General features: G+C 44.9%; 1 protein-coding gene across 1 annotated transcript in view; it reads right to left on the bottom strand.

Annotated features, from left to right (window-relative positions):
• LOC124775374 overlaps positions 1 to 23,358 on the bottom strand; it is a 607,101-nt gene that overhangs the window by 322,586 nt on the left and 261,157 nt on the right. Inside the window, exons 31-43 of the mRNA XM_047250212.1 lie at positions 21,962 to 22,112; positions 21,619 to 21,874; positions 18,849 to 19,113; positions 17,062 to 17,258; positions 13,651 to 13,914; positions 10,382 to 10,637; positions 7,335 to 7,529; positions 4,656 to 4,838; positions 4,443 to 4,574; positions 4,129 to 4,361; positions 1,958 to 2,240; positions 1,671 to 1,872; positions 1,368 to 1,543 (exon numbers count right to left, since the gene is read on the bottom strand). Of these exons, the coding sequence (XP_047106168.1) occupies positions 1,368 to 1,543; positions 1,671 to 1,872; positions 1,958 to 2,240; positions 4,129 to 4,361; positions 4,443 to 4,574; positions 4,656 to 4,838; positions 7,335 to 7,529; positions 10,382 to 10,637; positions 13,651 to 13,914; positions 17,062 to 17,258; positions 18,849 to 19,113; positions 21,619 to 21,874; positions 21,962 to 22,112 (2,793 nt within the window). The remainder of the gene's footprint in view (positions 1 to 1,367; positions 1,544 to 1,670; positions 1,873 to 1,957; positions 2,241 to 4,128; positions 4,362 to 4,442; positions 4,575 to 4,655; positions 4,839 to 7,334; positions 7,530 to 10,381; positions 10,638 to 13,650; positions 13,915 to 17,061; positions 17,259 to 18,848; positions 19,114 to 21,618; positions 21,875 to 21,961; positions 22,113 to 23,358) is intronic.

Raw genomic sequence — 23,358 nt, forward strand, 5'->3', positions numbered from 1 at the left:
GCAGCAGAGAGCCTACGCCCTACTACCTCTCAGGGACATAACTAGCAATAAAAGACGCCTAGAGTCACACGAAAGCGCAGCGAACATTTTTTTCTCTAAAAGCGGTTGTTCTATAAGACGTTTGATGTTTGATGCAAATATTTTGCAACATCCTATGTGTACACTTTATTTTAACTTTTGGCACAAGAAATATTAATGCTCCAGAGAACAGGAGAGCACTATAACGAATGTCACTTTGAGTGAAGGCTGTCTCGATGGCTGTTCATATAATTATATTACTACTCTGGTACGACATTTGGCCAATATGTGCGTTCTTTACCGACATTAGTTAAAAAGCTACTAATATGCTGTCGACTTATTGTCTGTTATACTCATTTTTAATGGATTTCTGATTATCCTGTGGGAACAGCTTTACAAAAATCTACTCTAATGAATAATTAATGAGTCAGTTCCCATTTAGTTTCTTCTGTTTTGTCATTTATTGGCTTTTCCAGGAAATAGTAGAGACCAAATTACTAGTCCCAGCGAAAGCGAAAATTATCATAACTGGGTATAGTGATTCCAGAAATCATTGCAACAATTCATTCCTGAAGGTCTTTTTAATCATTTGTCCTGCATTACACGTTCGCCATTATACTGTGTTAGCTGCTCTGTTTCCTTGTATTATTACTCGTTTTTGTCGTCGCTATTAACATTTCGTGAATTGCTGAAGTTTGACTACAAAACGAATGGATAGTTGCGAAAAGGTACTTTTCATGTGTTGAAAATAGTAACATACGATAAAAACTTTCTAAAGCCAAGATTGCAACAATATTTCTTTATTTACAAACAAACGGCTTCGACTGACTTTGCTGTCACCTCCAAGCCTTAAAAAAATTATGTTATAAATACGTTCATTTTGAGTTGGACATCACGCCAAATTGTCCAGCTCAAACTGAACACATTTTATAACACAAAATTTTAAAGTCCTGAAGATGACAACCAAATCTGTCGAAACTGTTTGCTTGTAAATAAAGAAATATATGTGCGGTCTTGAATTTGGAAAGTATTTACCAATTAAAAACAGATCATTCCTACCAATTTCTCAGCATGAGAATCTTCAATTAACATATGATTCAAGCACGTTGAGATAAACAATAAACATGTCACTCTGTACGAAACGAAAAATTAATCTGCTAGCAGTTTATTCCTCGGAGGAAGGACAAGATGTAGGGTGAGCATACTCTCGTTATTATAAAGGCATAGGCCACACAAAAGACGATGTTTTCATACATTCAGATATTTGTGGAAATGAATTTTGTCTGGACGTGGCCTTCCGTGCATTGGGGTAAAGTCAAGAACAAGTATGACAAAACCAGGCGACTTACTGATACACTTGTTGTCGACGCACGCCTGATTATCGGAACAAACGTTGTCACTTCGGCAGCCCACGACGCACAGTCGGTTTTCACAGATCTGTCCGGCCCCGCAAGCAGCGTCACTGTTGCACACTGTTTTACACAGCCCTCCGACACACCGTTCATCAGATAGGCAGGACAAGTCACTGCGAAAATGGAAAGAAAAAATGTTTAACAAAGAACGGTTGTAAGCAGAAGATTAATGGTGTAACCACTTATTAGTGTAACCACGGCATTAGCATCTACAGAGATAGCTCGCTGAGAGACACTCACTTTCTGCAGGTGGTGTGGCATATACCAACGTAGCACGTCTGCCCGTCGGAACAGTCTGCTTCCGTCTGGCACGTGGTGGTGGGCTGGCGACAGCTCACGTTCGGGTCTCCCACGAGAGGCTCCGGACACTCACAGTGCTTGCCGTGGTTCGACATGGAGCACACTGCGTTTGTACCGCAAGCCGTCGGCGACGCGCACAGGTCTGTACAGAGAGGAGGAGACGGTGATTTAGAAGTTGCGGAGACATGGACTCTCGCGTTAGAGATTTGGCCGGCTCGCCCTCTCACCTTGGCACTGTCCGTTGACGCAGGCGGCGCTGGAGGGGCAGCCGGAGTCGGAGCGGCAGCCGGCGACGCAGACGAGCCCCTCGCAGACCTCGCCGCGGCGGCAGGCGTCGTCGCGGCTGCAGGCGGGCCGGCAGACGCCGGCGCGGGCGTCGCAGCGCTCGTTGCCCAGGCAACCGCCGTCCGCGGCGCACAGCGGCCGGCAGGCACCCGACAGGCACGTCAGCCCGGGCGCGCAGCCGCGGCTCTCCAGGCACGGCGCCGCGGGCGCCCGCACGCACGCCACCTGCCGACGCCGACACACTCGTTTCCAGCCGTAACACCGGAGAAATTTTCCTCGGCTGATAGCAGCCTGCCCGCTCAATCGCTCTTAACAAATTACCGTGACCAATTTCCTGCGCGTTTGGGGGACATAAGAAAGTATTCGGGTAGAGTCTTTCGTCATCACAATGTGTCACGCCTGTATCTGTGTTACGTGGACGACTACAGTGATTGCTTGTTCAGTGTCTTATAATCTCTGTGGTGTTATAACTGGTTATGAGCCTATCCCCAATGTTATTCAATCTGTACATTGAGCGAGCAGTAAAGGAAACCAAAGAAAAATATTGACCTTACAAATGGCTCTGAGCAGTATGGGACTTAACTTCTGAGGTCATCAGTCCCATAGAACTTAGAACTACTTAAACCTAACTAACCTAAGGACATCACACACATCCATGCCCGCGGCAGGATTCGAACCTGCGACCGGAGCGATAGCGCGGTTCCAGACTGTAGCGCCTAGAACCGCTCGGCCACACACGCCGGCTATTGACCTTACAACTTCTCATAGAAGACAGGTTAAGGAAAGACAAACCTACTTTTATAGCATTTGTAGACTTAGACAAAGCTTTTGACAATTTTGACTGGAATACTTTCTTTCAAATTCTGAGGGTATGGAGGGTAAAATACGGGTATCGAAAGACTATTTACAACTTAAACAGAAAACAAAATTGCAGTTATACGAGTCGAGGGGCAGGAAAGGGAAGCAGTGGTTGAGAAGGGAATGGGACAGGGGTGTAGCGTATCCCCGACGTTATTCAATCTGTACAGTGAGACAGCAATAAAGGAATTGAAAGAAAAATTTGGAGTCGGAATTAAAAATTAAAAACTTCGGGGTTTCGCCGATGACTGCAAAGGACTTAGAAGAGTAGCTGAACGGAATGGACAGTGTCTTGATAGCAGGATACAAAATGAACATAAACAAAAGCAAAACGAGGATAATGGGATGTAGTAGAATTAAATCAGGTGATACTGAGGGAGTTAGATTAGAAAACGAGACACTTAAAATAGGAGATGAGTTTTCTTATTTGGGCAGCAAAATAACTGATTATGGCCGAAGTAGAGAAGATATAAAATGGAGACTGGCAATGACAAGAAAAGCGTTTCTGAAGAGGAGAAATTTGTTAATATTGAATATAGATTTAACGCTTTGATTACCCATTTTATATCAAAAACATTGAGATATTATTATTTAAGTAAGAAGTAACAATATGAAAAGAATATTTCTCGCCGTTTCGTTTCCCAATGGGTCTGGGGGGGGGGGGGGGGGGGGAGTAGGACATACGGGATTATTCATACGTACTTCCAGGGTTTCAGAAACGATTGAGCAAAAACTACAAGACGTACTGATAACAGACACATATCTATGGACAGAGAATCTACCCAAGTTTTTAATTCACACTACAAGTGCTCAGTATGTGCTCAGTTTGTGATAATGCAAGCGGCAATTCGTGGGTGCAAGTCGTTGCCTCGATGCGTCCCGGAAGGAAGGCGCGAATGCAGCCCGCTTTGCGATTCTAGTAATTAGGTTGCCTATCTGCAGTTACGCACAGTTGTATTACAGAACCTTATATTTGTTAAATATTGCTATAATTGTGGTAAATAACTAAGTTCTCAAATAATAAAAGTATCTTTGTCGTAAAGAATACATTTCGTTACAATTAACCTTCGCACATCTGCAGCCAGAGTAAGCAGAGGACGTTTCAGATACGGTTTAAATGAACTTAGGTTATGTTACCGGACTCGTGCTGGTTGCTAGTCTCCATGTGCAATGACAGCGTGAGAGAATTCCTGGCGTCTGAATCTTGAGATGTAGGTGCTAACAACTCTGGATAGAGTATCATATCGGGACGTACCTGTGCTGTTGGGCTGGGCACAAGCCCCTGCGGGCACGAGCACACGGCCCGCTGGTTGGACGTGGAGCAGATGGCGTTGGGTCCGCAAGGCTTGGAGGCGCACGGATCGACGCAGCGGCCGCCCATACACTGCTCGCTGGCCGAGCAGTCCTCGTCAGACTTGCAGCCGAATATGCACATGTTGTTCAGGCAGATGTGGCCCAAGAAGCAGTCGTTGTGGACGCGGCACGTCACTGCAGACGAGAACAGCTCCCGTTAGTCTTTTGCAGGCTTCGCGCTTACTCGAAAATGTATTTTTATTTAAAAACACTTACGCATGCAGTTGCCTTTGAGGCACTTCTCATTGAGGGCGCAGTCGGTGTCGGCGCTGCACACTGGTAGGCACATGCTGTCTCTACACGTGTTGCCTTCAGAGCAGTCTTTGTTCGATTCGCACGATACAGGTACTGTAAGAGACGAAGGAAGGATGTAGAAACTTGTCCACGTGCGCTTTCATCTTTCTTGGTGTCTACGTGTGAGCTACTTACTCCTGACGCACTCGACGGCCTGGTTTCCAGTGAAGCCCGGCGGGCAGCTGCACTGCTTGCCGTGGTTGAGCACGCGGCACTCAGCGTTCATGCCGCACGCACCCCGAGCTTCGCATGGGTTCACGCACTGGCCGTTCACGCAGTTCTCCGTTAGGTTGCACTCGCCGTCCGACTGGCACAGTGCTGCAACCGGAAAAAATCAACGTGAGTGCACTGTTCCTGGTGACAAGTGTTTACGTTTGAAGGATTTCGTCTGTCAGCATGTTTCACCACAGACGTAACTGGACTTGCTTGTCATTATCTAGAACCGTATGAAATACTCAATCTAATCCGTAATTGGGATCGATGATCACAGATATTTTGCAAATGTCCTTGGCTCTATGAAATATCCACTTTTACGACCCCCAAATGATGTATTTTTCTCGTCATTCTTTCGACTGTTTAGATGCCGTCAGATAATGTGCTACACTCTCTCATTGTGCATACAAGCCACAGCAACATCATCGACGGTGATATTTCCATTTTCCAGTAAATTTTTGTCTTCAAATAAGTCTATTGCTACTAAGTGAAATATTATTGGATGCATTATCTTTGTGCCCTGTTAATCTGTGCCTCACGAAGGAAAAGATTTGACACACTTGTGTCTTCTCACATATGCCTTCGAAGGCTTTTCATCTGTCTGAAGGAAATAACGGCAACCATCCACACTTTTTGACGAATGTTTTATTTCGCCGCAAATAGTTTCGGATCTGAGCCCATCATCGGACGCCAGCGAAATCCCTTCTCCAAGTTTGTTGAGGAAAGGTTGTTTTGAGGCATTACAGTACAGGGTCTGCATCAGTTAAATGGAGCACACTGAACAGGAGCTTAACTAAAGACAAGATGGCAGACAGGTTTGTTTACATCTGACATTTACGAAAACAGTTGCGGTGTTTTCAAATCATTATGGATAAAATAATGTTTTGTCAACGTCAATTTGAATATCTGTTTGTAGCACCACAAATGGTTCCATTTTCCTGTTCTCTTTTTTTCTCACTGTCCACGATTAACTTCTGTTCATACTTCATACTGTGGTGTAGACGCACATTTCTCTTTCAACTCAGCGTCAGTACTTGATACCAATAAATTGTTTCGTAGAAGAAAGTCTTCTTCAACAGTTGTGAATGTTCCTTTCTTGCTTCCTGTAACTTTACTTCCTTGTTAGCAAAATTAATTGACTAATACTATATGTTGCCATTTTTGATGTGTTGGTTAGCGGTTAACTAGTTTCTGCAAGTCATCATTTTTAAACCTTTCCAATCTATATATCACTTCTAAAGTTACTAGACACTACTTGAGAGCCTCCAAATTCACTCTGAATAGTTAACAGTTATTTCTTGGGGTCATTAGTGATGCAACTACATTTTTTCGCGTCATTTTGAAACATTAAACGCAGAAGTGTCACACTTTCCCATCTTATATACTATTTCATAACGAACAATTTGCTTGACACTTTTCATAAAAAAGCCATTTGGAGGCAAGTTCGAAAAGGTGTTTGTCTTTTTCTTTAATCACGATTAGCTTTGGTGTCTCATGTCGTAGAAATCAATGTTCCTGTGTGACAACACTTCATATGGGATATCCCCCGTTACTGTAATCCAGGTTTCGAAACACAGATAGATACGTCGAGTTCTGACAGATATAAAATTACAAATAAGTGATACTCGAAGTGAGGTTACAAATCCTCGTCGAAAATATACTATTATACTTCACGATAAATGATGACAGCCAAAACAGTTGCAGGATAAAGATTTATTAAAATTCTTGACCGAGGTTTCTGTATGTATAAATATACCTTCATCAGAAGTAAAAGATCTAAAATTACATCTTGCAATGGAAATTAATAAAACAATTGTGCCAAAGTCAGTAGTTATGACATCATCTCCATTTATACAACATGATTGTGGACACAGGGTCGATGCGAACACAGTTTAGCATCAGTACAGGCGAAGTACTGACGCTAAACTGTGTTCGCATCGACCCTGTGTCCACAATCATGTTGTATAAATGAAGATGATGTCTTAACTACTGACGACGCCTTTGGCACAATTGTTTTATTAATTTCCATTGCAGGATGTAATTTTAGATATTTTACTTCTGATGAAGGTATATTTATATATACCGAAACCTTGGTCAAGAATTTGAATAAAGCTTTATCCTGCAACTGTTTTGGCTGTCATCATTTATCATGAAGAATTTCAACAGCTGCCGTTTCAGCCATGTTTAAAATCTTGATGTACTATTTAATGATAGAAATGACTTGTATATATGTTGTAATATAATATACAGTTTACCTACAGCTACAGTGTTTCGATTCCTATACCACAAATAGACGAAAAAAGTGACATTTTCATTTTCTACTTTGGCCAGTGTTGCACTACAGTTCTAGAATCGACCGTTTTCTGAAGCACAGCGTTTTATTTTACCATATGTGCCAAATAACGTGCTATTAGTGGAAGTATCACTTGCAGGAAGATTACCTTTGATGGAAAGCATTCGCTTTCGATATCTTGTTAGTCCCGATTCTAAACTAAATAGTTAAGGCATCAATAAAGTATGGCATTTGCATCTGTCGAAGCTTTGGAAATGAAATCTAGACAAGCGCAAATTGAGAGAGGGCAGTGTGTGTGTGGTACTGACGCTTGCAGATGTGTCCGTAGCAGTAGGTGCTGGCGGGGCACTCGGCGCTGCTCTGGCAGGGCAGCGGCCGCGGCCGGCAGCCGACGCGCTGGTCGTTGGCGTCGCCCTCGTAGCCGTCGCGGCAGCGGCACGACGCCGCGTGCCCGGAGGCCACGCACTCCGCGTTCTGGCCGCACAGCGTGCTCTCGCACACGTCTGCAACACCAGGTCACTCGACGTTCAGGAGGGGTTAACAGGGGGCTGTTCAACTCGTTTCGTCCAATGGCATTATAACTATTGAGAGTGGCTAAGATATCATATTCACGCTACACTGTGGCCACTGAAGACCAAAAAGGAAAAAAGCGTTTGAGGATATGACTCCAGCATTGAACAAGTTTTAATTAAAAGGAGAAGGAAATTAGCATATTTAGTGCGTGATTTGAAAGTGGCTGTAACTAAATAGCTGATGCTATAAACACACACAAAATATTTTTCCACTTTCCACTATAGTGAAAGTAGAGAGTTAGACAGACAGACAGAGAGAGAGAGAGAGAGAGAGAGAGAGAGAGAGAGACGTGAGGCGAACGAAGTAGATGGACTCTTTACAAATGATGCTGATAAATTGGAGGTCAAGCAGTTTTACGTAAGTAATATGAGATCAATATCATTAAAATAGCAAAGGACTTGGAAGAGCAGTTGAATGGAATGGACCCTGTCTTGAAAGGAGGGTATAAAATGAACATCAAGAAAAGCAAAACGAGGATAATGGAATGTAGTCGAATTAAATCGGGTGATGCTGAGGGAATTAGATTAGGAAATGAGACACTAAAAGTAGTAAAGGAGTTTTGCTATTTCGGGAGCAAAATAACAGATGGTGGTCGAAGTAGAGAGGATATAAAATGTAGACTGGCAATGGCAAGGAAAGCGTTTCTGAAGAAGATAAATTTGTTGACATCGAGTATCGATTTAAGTGTCAGGAAGTCGTTTCTGAAAGTATTTGTATAGAGTGTAGCCATGTATGGAAGTGAAACATGGACGATAAATAGTTTGGACAAGAAGAGGATAGAAGCTTTCGAAATGTGGTGCTACAGAAGAAAGCTGAAGGTTAGATGGGTAGATCACCTAACTAATGAGGAGGTACTGAATAGGATTGGGGAGAAGAGGAGTTTGTGGCACAACTTGACTAGAAGAAGGGATCGGTTGGTAGGACATGTTCTGAGGCATCAAGGGATCACCAATTTAGTACTGGAGGGCAGCGTGGAGGGTAAAAATCGTAGAGGGAGACCAAGAGATGAATACACTAAGCACATTCAGACGGATGTAGGCTGCACTAGGTACTGGGAGATGAAGAAGCTTGCAAAGAATAGGGTAGCATGGAGAGCTGCATCAAACCAGTCTTAGGATTGAAGACCACAACAACAACAACACGAAATTTAAATACTGGTAAGGCCACACATAAAAATCAGAATCGCTCAATTCAAAGAAGCAAAATTAAAACCAAATAATGTACACTTTTCATTACGTACTGTGCATACTCAACTACGGAAAGGGAAAATATACAGAAGTAACATGACCAGTAAATGCGATTGGGTGATGACTCAATGACGATAACAAGAAAATCACTTGATGACACAGACACAAAACTCACAGAAATCTCCTTCCTAACTATTCATAAATGGATTCAGGCAATACAAAAATTTAAAAATCTTACGACATTCGTCTCATTATCACATGAAATATGTGAAAGATTAGCGACATGTCGATTGCTGCACTTCTGTCTCAATGTTAAACATTGAATTGAAATACGGCGTACAGAAATCATTGTCACACGAAGAGCAGAAACTGCTGGGCCTCCTACATATAAATAAGACAAGGTGGAGAAGTTAAAGAAGACAGATGAACACTAGAACAGACGATAATATGTGCTACTCGACCGATGCAGCCTTCACTGAGAAGTGCCTAGAATATAATCAAGAGCATGAATATATCGACAAAAATATTGTAGTGCAAGGTCCAAGTTTCTGCGACAGCGTCATTAAATAAATCTCTCGAAACAACGGTTTCGAAAACCCTGTAAATGGGGGCGAGTGTCAACCAGGTTTCAGACTGAAATTCAATTCAGCAAGGCCTCGCCGGATATTCCAAGCATCGGAATGGGAGCCACTCACGGGGTGTGTGATTCAGGAAATGACGGCACGGGAGGCGAGAAAGCCCGAATCGGCCAAGATGTAAATTAATGTTAGTAAAATTGTACACAACGGAAAGGTTGGTTTGAACTCCATAGTCCTTCAATTTGCATTGTGCTGTTGGAGGTGGTATGCCCTTGCCTTCATCCGAACTTTGATGTGACGCACTCACTGGACAAAATGGGGATGAAGTACTTCATATACTCTACAACAGAACCAAGACTCGAGTTAATCGATGCAGAGAAGTCACGAAAATGTATTTTTATATGGACGCATTAGAATTGGGCTCCACCCAGATGCGAGTGCTGTGCCATAAGCACTGCGCCTTCTAGCTCAGTACGACTCCAACATCCTGTAGGGGAGTGTAGGCAGCAAGTACACAGAAGACTGCCACTCACAGTATATTAACAATTCAATCTGGTCAGTCGTCGGAATATTGTACACAGAGACAGAAGCGCCAGTTCGGCTCGAAATCCGAAAACATACTCTCAATCATTCCAAGAAAGTCTCACATATACAAAGATTTTTGAATTGATAAGAAGAAGTATGGAGAATAAGACAGATAAAATTTATTAACTGTAATAGCACGTCTCCTTTATTGATATTGCATTCGTTCCATTGATGCGAAATAGAAAGGGAAATCACCCATTTTTTGGACGTTCCGTGAGTTGCTAGCAACGACTTTAAGTTGGTAAATAGATTTGAAAAGTAGTAATGTGAAGAGAATCGTTCATTTCGAGAGTTTCGTGCAAAACGAGCGCCGCAAGAAATATAGTTGCTTACAGTTTGAAAAGTGCGAGTAAGTGCAGACGAATTATGAGTGGAGACGCGAGAGGTAGTAAGAGCAGTTGGAAGGTGAGCAGTGTGGGAGCTGGTGCTGACCTCTGCACTTGGGCACTCCGGTGATGGTGGAGCACTGCGTGGCGGCGGGGCAGTCGTCGTCGACCTGGCACTCGACGGGCGCGCGGCAGCCCTCGCGGGCGGCGTCGCCCACCGTGCCCGGCGGGCACGAGCAGCGGAACGAGCCGCGTGCGTTCTCGCACAGCGCGCCCGGCCCGCAGGGCGAGCTCGCGCACGCGTCCACCGGCTCGCAGCCGCGCGACGCGTCGCCCGTGAATCCCGGCTGGCAGTGGCACACCTGCAACCGCACACCGCCAGTGCTGTGTTGAACCGTGTCCGTGATGGCGTGCTGACACTATTACTACTAGTGCTCTCTAAAGCGTTTGTGTCACCTACCGTCATTTGGTCCTATGACTGTGACTCCGTAGAATGAGGCTGCGTTTTCGGTGCGATTGCTGGCGACAAAGATTTGGGTACATATTTGTCTATGCCGGATTAGAACGGCGCTCCACTCAAATGCGAGCACCTTCTAGCGCAGTGATGTGGATAGTCTTTGAGCACCATAAGCTTCCGGAAATAGTTACAGGTCAAACAGTACTTGGCTGGATGTAAGACGTATTTTAGCCAGCCATGCATGAGGAAGCCTTAATGTACATTTCACATATCGTTTTTGGTTTTTACATGTTCGTGTTTCAGTGTTATTCACATTATTAGGGATAGAACAAAAAATTCTTTTACTTGGCATAATATTCTATTTGAACACAAAGGGTTCAAAATGGTTCAAATGGCTCTGAGCCCTATGGGACCTAACTTCTGAGGTCATCAGTCCCCTAGAACTTAGTACTTAAACCTAACTAACCTAAGGACATCACACATATCCATGCCGGAGGCAGGATTCGAATCTGCGACCGTAGCGGTCAAGCGGTTCCAGACTGTAGCACCTAGAACCGCTCGGCCACCCCGGCCGACCCGAACATGAAGGGTGTTTCGAAGTTTTTACCAAGGTTGCAGTTAGACGCCGCGCGGTCTGAGGTGCCTTGTCACAGTTCGTGCGGCTCCTCCCGTCGGAAGTTCGAGTCCTCCCTCCTTAGCGTAAGTTAGTTTAAGTTAGATTAAGTAGTACGTAAGCTTAGGGACCGATGATCTCAGCAGTTTGGTCCCATAAGACCTTACCACAAATTTCCAATTTCCAATTTTGCATTTAGAGAACTAGGGTCGCCATCTCATTAATTTCCGCCTCCATAGCTGAATGGTCAGCTTGGTAGAATGCCGTGCGAAGGGCCTAGGTTCGATTCCTAGCTGGGTCAGAGATGATCTCCACTCGAGGTGTGGATATTGTGTTGTATTCATCATCATTTCATCCTAATCGACACCCTTGTCGTCGATGTGGCGTCAACTAAAAAGACTTGCACCAGGTGACCGGTCTAACCGGCGGGAGACCCTAGCCACACTACATTCCATTTCATCTCATTAATGGTAAAATCTTTGCGTCAAATGTTTATGGATGGTAAATGGCGTCATTGGGAACAACTTTTGTTAGAGACAAAATATAAATCCCGGCGGAGGTTCGAGTCCTCCCGCGGGCGTGGGTGTGTGTTTGTCGTTAGGATAATTTTGGTGAAGTAGTGTGTAAGCTTAGGGACTGATGACCTTAGCAGTTAAGTCCCATAAGATTTCACACACATTTTAATATTTTTTTTGACAAAATATATGCCGGAGTTTTCTAGCGACGCTAGACGTCCTTCAGTATTCGCCGACCCCGGGACGACATGATTTCTCCGAATCAGCAAGGTGCTGTAGGGCCTATACTACCTACCCCAGTAATATGATAAAGGGATTCTCAATAAGGAAACTTTAAGAATGATTGTCTCTAACAGGAGAAAGATATTTTAGATGCGAAATCACTTACTTTAATTTTGCTGGGCCTGCCCCCTCTGAAACTGAGCAGAGAACTGGATCATAGGCAACACGCAAGACATACGCACGACGCAGAATGCCTAAGCTCTGCAGTCTCCTAGGGGCCTAACCAGTACAAAAGGACGCTTAACGTCACCAGGAAGTGTCAGCGAACATTTTGGCTCTAACAAAAGCAGTTCCCCTTGAAGCGACCTATCACCCCTAGACGCTTGATGGAAAGACATTGAAGCACCCTGCATTATCCGCTACACCAGGTGGTTACCCCCACAACATATTATAAATGGCATTAGAAATTCTTCCAATCCATATGTGGCATGCAGCAAACCAGTGCTTAACAGTATTGGTTAAAAACAGTCTTGGTTGCAATTTTATTTTTTTATTTTTCAACGACACGTTTCGCCTTATTTAGGCATCTTCAGGTAATCTATTCTAGATGGACGCCAGAGGCACCAAGATCTGCATAACGTGTTCCCGTTCACAGGAGCGAGTAACAGAGTAACATGGGGGCTGAGGTAGTAAGCTTACGCGTTATGTAGATCTTGGTGCCTCTCGCGTCCATCTAGAAAAGATAACCTGAAGATGCCTAAATAAGGCGAAACGCGTCGTTGAAAAATAAAAAACTAAAATTGCAACCAAGACTGTTTTTAACCAATACCATACAATGTCATGCATGGTATTGGTTAAAAACAGTCTTGGTTGCAATTTTAGTTTTTTATTTTTCAACGACACGTTTCGCCTTATTTAGGCATCTTCAGGTAATCTATTCTAGATGGACGCCAGAGGCACCAAGATCTGCATAACGTGTTCCCGTTCACAGGAGCGAGTAACAGAGTAACATGGGGGCTGAGGTAGTAAGCTTACGCGTTATGTAGATCTTGGTGCCTCTCGCGTCCTTCTAGAAAAGATAACCTGAAGATGCCTAAATAAGGCGAAACGCGTCGTTGAAAAATAAAAAACTAAAATTGCAACCAAGACTGTTTTTAACCAATACCATACATGACATTGATAGATTTTGTGGGATTAAAGGGACCAGACTGCGACGGTCATCGGTCCATTGACAGATTTACTGGTACACATAAATACCAGTGTTTTGGAATAATTTGTTAAAGATTGCTCCCTCACTACTCGTTCAGCTGGCGGTTCAGTTTATTCTCACATGTGTCAGTAAAATGAAGTCGAAAGAAGTGTCCTTTTATGCGTCAACTGACATCACCTACGTCCCAACTGTCAACACCTGAATAAGTGTCCAATATTCACAGCCAGGCAGCGTTTCTGAGGGAAAGCAGACATCTTGCACAGTGAAATAATCATATTGGGGACATTTACACCTACGGTAGGGATAGCTTCATTGGGAGAGAGCGAGAGAGAGATATATATATACAGCAGGTACTCACGGGTCGGTGGTTCTCGGCGGAGCAGAGCGCGTTGGAGCCGCAGGAGGCTGCGGGCGGCGCGCAGGCGGGTCTGCAGGAGTAGTCGTCGCAGCGGCGGTCGGGCGGGCAGTCGGCGTCCGCCTGGCACTCCTCGGGCCGGCAGCCGGCCAGCGGGTCTCCGCGGAAGCCCGCCAGGCACGAGCACACGGGCCGGTGGCGCTGCGACACGCACTGCGCGTTGCGCCCGCACGCCGCCGAGCCGTCGCACGCGTCGCGGCACTCCGCCTGCAACACCCACGCGTCCGTTTGCCCTTCTTCCCTACTGCGCGGCGGAAACGATGTCGCGTGGAAGTGCAGATGTGTCGCCTATGTGTAGCATTCCTCACTTCTGACGGGGAAACTTTTCAGAAATTTTCTGGGCATTTCAGGTAAGCGTAGGCTTCTGTGTGGTCCTGGACAGGATATGTAGAAATACGGGGTGTTCTATTTATCTCACGACCGCACACACGGCGCAGTAGACGGCGGGCAGTGAGCGCTCCGTTTCCCGCCGAATCAAATGCCGTGTCGCCTGTCTACTATCGCAATACTAAATTTAAAATACATGCAAATACTCGCTCCTGTCATGCAAGGAGATGTTGAAACTGCCTGCTATTGTTTTCCGCGCATTTCTGACGGCTACTCAAAAATGATTCGTCACACGATGTAATGCTGTTTGAGAAATTGAATTAACTGACTCGTAGATATTATCCTTGAGTTCCAGTAACGTGTAGAGATTTGTTGTGAACACCTTTTCGTTTAGTGCTCCCCAAAAACAGAAATAGCATGGGTTTAAATCGGGACTTCGAGTGGGCTAGATATTCTTGCTGATGACTCTGTTATGAAACACGTCGTGCAAAGAAACACTGGCCCTATGAACCCTCGCCGGATTCTGTTGAAAAAGCGCGAAGCTTCGTCCTCTTTCATTCAGTTCACAAAACAAGGTTAGGAAGTGTTTTGCGCATATCTTTCACTGCTAATTGTCTCATTAAAAAAATTAGCCTGTTATTCTGTCACCACTAACTGCGCACCACAGTCCTATTTTCTGATCGTGAAGGGGTTCCTAATGAAGCAGAATAGGTCTACCGACGCTCCAAACTCAAAAGTTTTGCCGGGTTCGATTCCCGGCGGGGTCAGGGATTTTCACCTGCCTCGAGATGACTGGGTGTTTGTGTTGTCCTCATCATTTCATCATCGAGATTGGGCTGAGCAAAGGTTCGGAATTTGTACGGGCTCTGATAACCGCGCAGTTGAGCGCCCCGCAAACCAAACATCATCATCATCATCATCTAAAGTTTTGGGAATTAAAAGCGCCGTGTAAATGGAAACAAGCATCCTCTGAAAACAGAATGAGGTAAGGATCCTTATCACCATTATGCACTTGTTTCAGAACCCATTCGCAAAACCTAACTTGTGCACGGGATCACCAGGTTTAAGTTCTTGTACTACTGTTACTTTATAGGGCCTTAGCCTAACTAATTTAGCGGCTCTTTGTACAGAGGTGCAAGAAATTTGCGTTTGTTGTAAAAGCCGTCTAAGAGACTTTTTGGGAAAATTGGTATGCAACGCCATCGAGATGAGCTTCTACGTGCATTGTACGTTGTCGTTTACACCTCTTGTCATGAACGCGTCCCGTTTCACGAAACTGATTCACTATTTTGTGAACTGCACTACGACTCCGGACTCCAACGCTTGGAAGCTTTTGTTCAAATAATCTCCAGACAATACGAGTGGACTGTGTACGCACGTACTAATGGTAAATAAACACTCATTGCGGAATCGAATAATTCCTTCTTGCCATTGTTGCGTTCGCGGACTTCACTGTTACACCTGTGAGTTTGTTTCACCGTTGGAATGACATTGCCCGAAAAAATGCGTAGAGCAGCATTAACAGGGAAACGTGGCACCCATTCGACCGGCCTGCTCGGCTCCGGTGGCGGCAAACACAACTCCCCGTGCGTACCGTCTTCAGATAAATGGATCTCCCATAGATTCCAAGGCGCCCTTCGTTACATCAAAGAATTGCCTTGTGCATTTCCTACGATTATACGCCACTGCTTTATGGTAGGGATTTGTCCATTCTGAGAACTATCGTTAGACGACATATGGCGAATAAATAAAAAGAACAAGTAAAAAGTGTGTACGAAAGTGGATAATGCGGATAGCGCACTGATGACTCTGTGCATGGTGAAACAAATCGGCTGATCGGAAGAACTGACTGCGAATCGTTGGGACAAGAGAGTTAAAAACCTTTGTTAGGACCAATGTTTGATTGCTGACAGGACAAGAGAAACTGTCGACGCGAGATGTATGGAAGGAACACATTTGGTCACAAGCTATAAGTATGCACGAAGTAAAATAAATAAAATACGAGGGGGCTTCAGGAGTAAGCCATACATTATTATGGCAGGACAAGTAACTTGTATTGAATGCAGCTCTACGAAGTAGCAGAGGTAAATGACACTATACCAATCGTTCAATCCCTCGACGCTAGGAATTCGCTTCTTGGTCATTCGCGACCAGGTCATCGTTGGGGAATTAGCGATTGTAGTGAATCGGTTCCTCGACTGTTCGGACACTGCCGTCTGTGATCGAAGTCGACTACCTTCGCTCCCGATCAGCATCATCCACGTCTATGCGGACTTCGTCAAAATGTTGGCAACATGGCACTACAGCTAAAAGCGACATTGCACTTCGTCCATACACCACCAAATATTACTGTAAATCTCTGTGCAAGTGAAATGTTTCGCGCGCAAGAATTGTACTGTTCTGCATACTTCAACTTTGGTATACCGTACTTTTCCAGTTGCCGCGTTATTTCACTCGCACGCTATGATGCACCTTTTAATCATAACGCAGTAGAACTCTGCAGGAAAAACAGAATACGTACTTTCTTCTGACAATGCGCCACTACTGTTTCGCAATGACCTTAGTGTGGGACGACATGTGTAACTTACTGTTTGAAACTGCTCATCTGAAAAGTCCGGATACCTTAAGGTAGTATTTCCCATTTATTGTAATTTGTCAAAGTGTTCTTGCTCTTTCTGTCTATTCAGCGCTAAAATCCAATTGCGATAGCGAGATAGGATCTGCAATTACGAACAACTGTGTCTCGTCCTTTCTTTCTTTTAAAACATTAATTATACCACTGCGGAACGTTGTTACATGTGCGCGCTTCCCAGGAAGCAAGCTCATTTAACTTACCTTTTTGTGGTTTACTTGATATACAATGGCGTATTCAGTCCTGTGTTCTGCGTTAAAGGGATTGAAGTGCGTGTTCGGTAAGAACTGGGAGTGGCATTAGCGGAATCAGAGCATTTTGTACAGTGAGGAAGTGGTCTGCAGCCTGCCGCTGGCGTATACAGAAGTGGAACACTAAAGCAGGAGCTTGCTTACCTGTCCAAGGGCGTTCTCCACACACTTCTCGTTGTCCGCGCAGTCGCTGTCAGCTCGGCAGCGCACCTCTTGTATGCAGATGCTGTTCTGGCACAGTTGTTTCTCCGGGCAGTCGGAGTTGGCCTTACATGTGGGCTGGCACACACCTTGTATACACAGCTGGTCCGTGAGGCATTCGCGGGCCGAAGTACATTGTGCTGCGGAACAAAGGGAAAAAAATGGCAGTCAGTATTCTCTGCCGAACACTGAAGATTGCCTTGTGAACAATGAACGTCGTTGCTGATTGTACGGGAATCATATAAACGATAAAGTCCTGAAATGATTCAGTATACAAGTATTACTGTTGAGAAAGCCCATATATTCTCAGCTTCTGTTAGCTGTGTCTGTGGCTTTTAACTGTTTATGGAAGCAAAATATAAATAAGAAAGCAGCCTAGCTTTCCCCTCGGTTCGAGAAAAATCACGCAGGAACAACAAATATATGTACACGACAAACGGAAGCTCATTCACGTTGATAATGCAATTCCAATCTGACTAATTATGATATTCGTGCGATTGTCTATTCCCATACCGATCGTTGATACACAATTTTACGTGAGAGCTTTATTACGACCAATAAAAAGGCAGTAATAATGTTAGGCGGTCTAGCTCGAAGAGATGGGCAAAATCAAAATGTAACGACACGCCTCGCTGCCCTACCTGTGTGATATGTGTTTGTGCCGAAAAACTACGGTGTAGTCTTTCTTGTTTCGTCAGTGTTTCATGTTAACGAGTATACCTCTATTATGTATGCACAGCGAAAAACGCTTATATATTTCCGTTGTTATGAATGATTAGGTGAAATTATATTATCGGATTAGGAGATACTTTATTCTCCTCTAATGTTTCATAAGACTGAATTCCACTGGGCTATCACTAAGATTTATGCTAACGATTTTGAAAGAACGTTTTTTTTTCTTCTTTTTTCCATTGTATCGTATGAAATGTGCAATGCACGTCGCGCAGAGTAGTAGAAAACTAATTCCCTATTCACTCCGTCTCTCCAAGTACCACTGGTTTTCTGCATACCTTTCCTACGCGACTGGCAGACATATGTAAATACGGAACTACCCAAGATGTAATGCATGATTTGTGAATAATCTCTAAAATCAGCATCCCTTTAGTCTGAAAGTGAGATAATTAGTCACTCACTCAAATAATGGGTTTCAGTCTGTCTATACCTACGTTCTTAACGCAACAGATTTCAGTAACGCTAAAAGGTCAAAAATTATTTCAGCATTAGGAACTTCGATAGTAATGTTAGTCTTGGAAAAAGTGCAAAGTAGAAGACATTTCCAATTGTTTAGCCGGATTTTTGTAACCATTTTATGGCACAACATTTTAACACCTGAACCTAGTCTTCTTCGGTTGCTGCGGTGCGACCGTTTTAGAGTTTTAATTATCAGATCAAAAAATTAAATTGCTAATTAATATTTTCTTTTGTTTGTAGGTACATGTTCCTAGTGATGGCACCCATTGGCGCCCTAAGGTGTTATGGGCGCTAGTTTCACTGTGTCGCAGGACTGCAGGCATATACTTGCAAACAAAAAAATAAATAAATATTTTTTCGAGATTACGGTTAAAACTTCATGACCACCCCTCGTAGAGAAATGCGTTGCTCGCAGAGTCTCTGTAAAGAGTCCAGGTAGCGAACAAACCTCCAACTGCAGCCCGCAGAATTTGCCGAAATGTTTTGAGGGATACCAGTATCAACTAATGCAGAGTGCGCTCGGCAGACGTGATACTCACACTTGCAGAGTCCGTTGTTGCAGGCGGCGCCGGCGGCGCACTGGGCGTCGCTGGCGCAGTACTGGAGGTCGACGCAGCCGAGGCGCGGGTCGCCCGTGGTGCCGGGCCGGCACGAGCAGACGCCCGCGTGGTTGTCGGCCACGCAGTCGGCCTGCGCGCCGCACACGCTCGCCACCGAGCAGGGGTCCACGCAGCGAGAGTCCACACAAGCGCGGGACGCCGGGCAGTCGGCGTTCTCGGAGCACTCCAGCTTCACGCACTCCACCTGCGCAAGCCGAGATACTCCTAGTGTAACAGCTTCAACAAGCGGCTCAACGTATCATCTTCCTGCTTCAGTAGCTGCAAGTGCAGTGTAAACTCAAACCATTTTTGCCCGTTCTACTACTCCCCTTCTGTTATTTCACAGGTAGTGTCCTTCAAACAGACCCGCTACAGCGAAGCCAATTGAAGCGGTACTCTCAACCATTAGTGGACTTGTATTCGGGACCACATATGCCATTCTTTAAGTGCGAGTTCTAAATATCTGAATTGTGCTGATTTTATTTCTGTGTATGATTTTCGGTCATCAGAAGCACTCTTATATGGGGTACTATTTTAGTATGATATTTGTTATAAGGAATGGCAAATTACTGATCAACAGTTACCTTTACCTCATAGACCTAAAGTACACGAAAAAATAAGATCGTAGGATGGAAACAACATACAAATCAAATGTGCAAAAAATCAAAGTATGTAGTGATATATGTCTGGCATCCCCACCTTAACCTCTGTGTAGATTTCAACTAAATTTGGCACACAAACAGCAAACTTCACGAGTATCAGCAGTGTGTGGTTTCTAACCTCCTACCTCACCAGGTGTTTTGTGTGGGAATGGTATTCGCCTTCCTTGTCAACTTACTTTGCGACGCAGCCTATATGTCAGGGGAAAGAAACAGTTTTACATTTGACGTGTGGAGTGTCCTGCACAACAGGTGTGTCGTGTTGTAGTAGTAAAAAAATGGCTCTGAGCACTATGGGACGTAACATCTATGGTCATCAGTCCCCCAGAACTTAGAACTACTTAAACCTAACTAACCTAAGGACAACATACAACACCCAGTCATCACGAGACAGAGAAAATCCCTGACCCCGCCGGGGTTGTAGTAATATCAGCCTGCCTTATCAACCTTTCAGGGGCTACACTTGAAGATAGGCACAGCTGGTGAAATGATGAGATGGTTAGAGATGGGAGGGAGAGAGAGAGTGTGGACTAGCTGTTGGACTTAGAGGACTGGGTGGAGTAAATGGCCAGAGGGTTGGATGTCGAGGGGCAGAGAGAGAGAGAGGGGTGGGGGTGGAAGCAGGAGGAGATGGACAGATCGAGTGTAGAGGCAGAGGCGACATAGACAGGGGTTGGAGGAGATAGAGAGAGGAGAGAGGAAGGGATGGACAGAGAGAGGTGGAAGGGGAGGTGGTTAGAGAGAGAGAGGGGGAGGGGATGAGGATAGAAGGAGGGGTATAAGATATAGTTAGAGAGAGGGAGTAGAAGAGATGGACAAAGAGGTGGAAGAAGGAGATGGACAGAGAGTACTGGGAAGATGAGATGCACGATAGAGGTGGGGGAATGAGGGAGCAGAGAGACAGGGGGAGGAAGAGGTGATGTGTACAGTATACGTGCCGAATACGTTTGCGAACAAAGCCAAGGGGAAAAGACTAGTGTTATTATAAAACAAGCAGATTCAAAACAGATATTTGTGTAGCTGTAAAGGGTCCAGCCAAACCAGATATTGCGATGATCAAGCACTTCGTGTTTATGAAATATGTATCACCAATCGAATGTTATTGGAATCTTTTGATAGGTTACAAACTATCTGTCAAATGACGACATTTCTCTTTCTTTTAGTATTACATATTTTGAGTATAAGTGAGGAAGAAGAGTTTGATATATTACTGAAGAGCCACTGCATGTATAGTACACCTCACTGTTGTTAAACATCAAAAGCGATAGGGAGTACTAAAACTAGATTGACTCTTATGAGCCACAATACCCTTTCTGTTGAGATTTGACGCAGAAAGACTTATGCACACATATTATAATTCTAGATATACCTTATACTTAAATGAAATAATACGCAATATGTTTAATTAAGGAGGTGAAGTTCTGTGATAGGTGTTACATGAGTAACGTCGTTTTCTGAGGGAAAGAAACGGTTGGCAAAACAAGCCAGTGTATTTAAATTTGTATAGCTTTCTAAAAATCATTGTGCACGTTCTGCTTCATTAGAAAGAACCCAGCGCACTAAACGTGTTCGTCTGTAGAACAAAAAAATTCAAATGTATATGTCCACCTCTATGAATAAGGCACACTTGGTATGTCAGCTGTGTCAGATCAGTGTCAGCTTCCAGCTTCGTCTTCTGACAAATCACTGACGCTCTTGTGCGGTTAGTGAACCATGTTATATTGCCAATAAAAGACATACAGTAAGATTCTTAGATGAGTTTGCGATCGTTATGAACTTTTGCTAGTAATAATGTCAAGATTGGTATTGTATCTTTTATTTATTACATACTTGACGTGTTTCAGGTGCTGTCGTCGTTAGAACTTGGGAACGAACTTTGTTTCAGAAATTGTAAGTTTTGTAACTAATGATGGCAGTAGTCGAAACATGTCAATAATGTAATAAATAAAAAAATACATTACGCGGTTTAAACAGTGTTATTCTTAAAAACACGACGTTATAGTTGGTTGTTTTTGATGATGAGGACGTGAGGCAGCGACCGAAACGCGTACCTTGGGGTCGCCCCTGGTCTGCTGGGGGCAGCGGCAGAGCGGCAGGTGGTCCTGCACGAGGCACTCGGCGTTGGCGCCGCAGACGGGCGCGGCCGCCTCGCACGGGCTGCGGCAGCGGTTGTCGACGCAGGCGGCGCTGCTGGGGCAGTCGGCGTCGCCGAGGCACTCGCCGGGCTTGCGGCAGCCGCCGCGCACCGGGTCGCCCACCAGCCCGTCGGCGCACTCGCACGAGAAGCTGCCCGGCGCGTTCCGGCACCTGCGGCACACACACCGGCACGCGCGTCAAGCACACTTTTCACTCTGCCACACTGCGTACCGCACACTCTGAAGCTGGACTACTTACACGGCTGTGCTGTGGCACGGGCTCGAGGCGCACTCGTCGACGTCGGCGCACTTTCCGTTGAGCAGGGTGTAGCCCTCAAAGCAGGAACACGTGGCTTCGTGGTTTTGAACTTTGCAAGATCCTCTGCCGCAGTTGACTTGGTCGCACGGATCTGCCCCAAAGAAAAGAAAACCACAATTTTACAACTTCAGAACTGCTTCCAAATCAGACAGTTAAGTGTCGATAAGAGAATGTAGCTGACTTTCAGTAAAAATAACCATGTCCCACCATCGAAAAGAAGAAATGGGAACAAATTTATTCTTCGATAATGGAAGAATGTCGTGTGACGAGGGCCTCCCGTCGGGTAGACCGCTCGCCTGGTGCAAGACTTTCGTTTTGACGCCACTTCGCCGACTTGCGCGTCGATGGGGATGAAATGATGATGTTCAGGACAACACAACACCCAGTCCCTGAGCGGAGAAAATCTCCGACCCAGCCGGGAATCGAACCGGGGCCCTTAGGATTGACAGTCTGTCAAATCTCAGTCTGGAAACATCCCCCAGGCTGTGGCTAAGCCATACCTCCGCAATATCCTTTCTTTCAGGAGTGATAGTTCTGCAAGGTTCGCAGGAGAGCTTCTGTGAAGTTTGGAAGGTAGGAGACGAGGTACTGGCAGAAGTAAAGCTGTGAGGACGGGGCGTGAGTCGTGCTTGGGTAGCTCAGTTGGTAGAGCAATTGCCCGGAAAGGCAAAGGTCCTGAGTTCGAGTCTCGGTCCGGCACACAGTTTTAATCTGCCAGGAAGTTTCATATCAGCGCACACTCCGCTGCAGAGTGAAAATCTCATTCTGGAAACAGTCTGTCGCGCTGACCACTCAGCTACCGGGGGCGGACTTCTTCGATAATGATAGAATAATACATGATTATTGTTGATCTCTAGCAAGTGTAAACAGTTATAGCAAGTAGGAATGAGGGGAAACATGATGATACAGTAAACAGAAATTAGAATGCATAATGGTGTTGAATTTCCGTATTCACCCACTACGTACAAGCGATACGTACCATCTTCCTTAGGTATGAATACATCTCAGACATATCATTTTTGTGCAGTTACGGATCTATGACACGACGAGAGCAAGACCACTAGTTTCATCTGATTGCAAATACCACCGAGTGTAACGTAGCAGCTACGAAACTTCTAGAAAGCCGGTGTTGTGAGACAGTTCCATCTATGGAATACATCAAGTAGTCACGAAATCGAGATATCTAGTGGTGGCGCTAAGGCCTGCAAAAACAAATATACTGGAGCTCCCGAAAGGTGGGTGTTCACTCTCGATCCCCAGATGGAATGCAGATTCTGTCCCTTTGTTGATATTCGGTACAGCCAATATTTCTCTAGAAGTTTTGCTTTTTTCTAGAT

This window comes from Schistocerca piceifrons, chromosome 1 (assembly GCF_021461385.2).
Source record: "Schistocerca piceifrons isolate TAMUIC-IGC-003096 chromosome 1, iqSchPice1.1, whole genome shotgun sequence".
NCBI lineage: Eukaryota > Metazoa > Arthropoda > Insecta > Orthoptera > Acrididae > Schistocerca > Schistocerca piceifrons.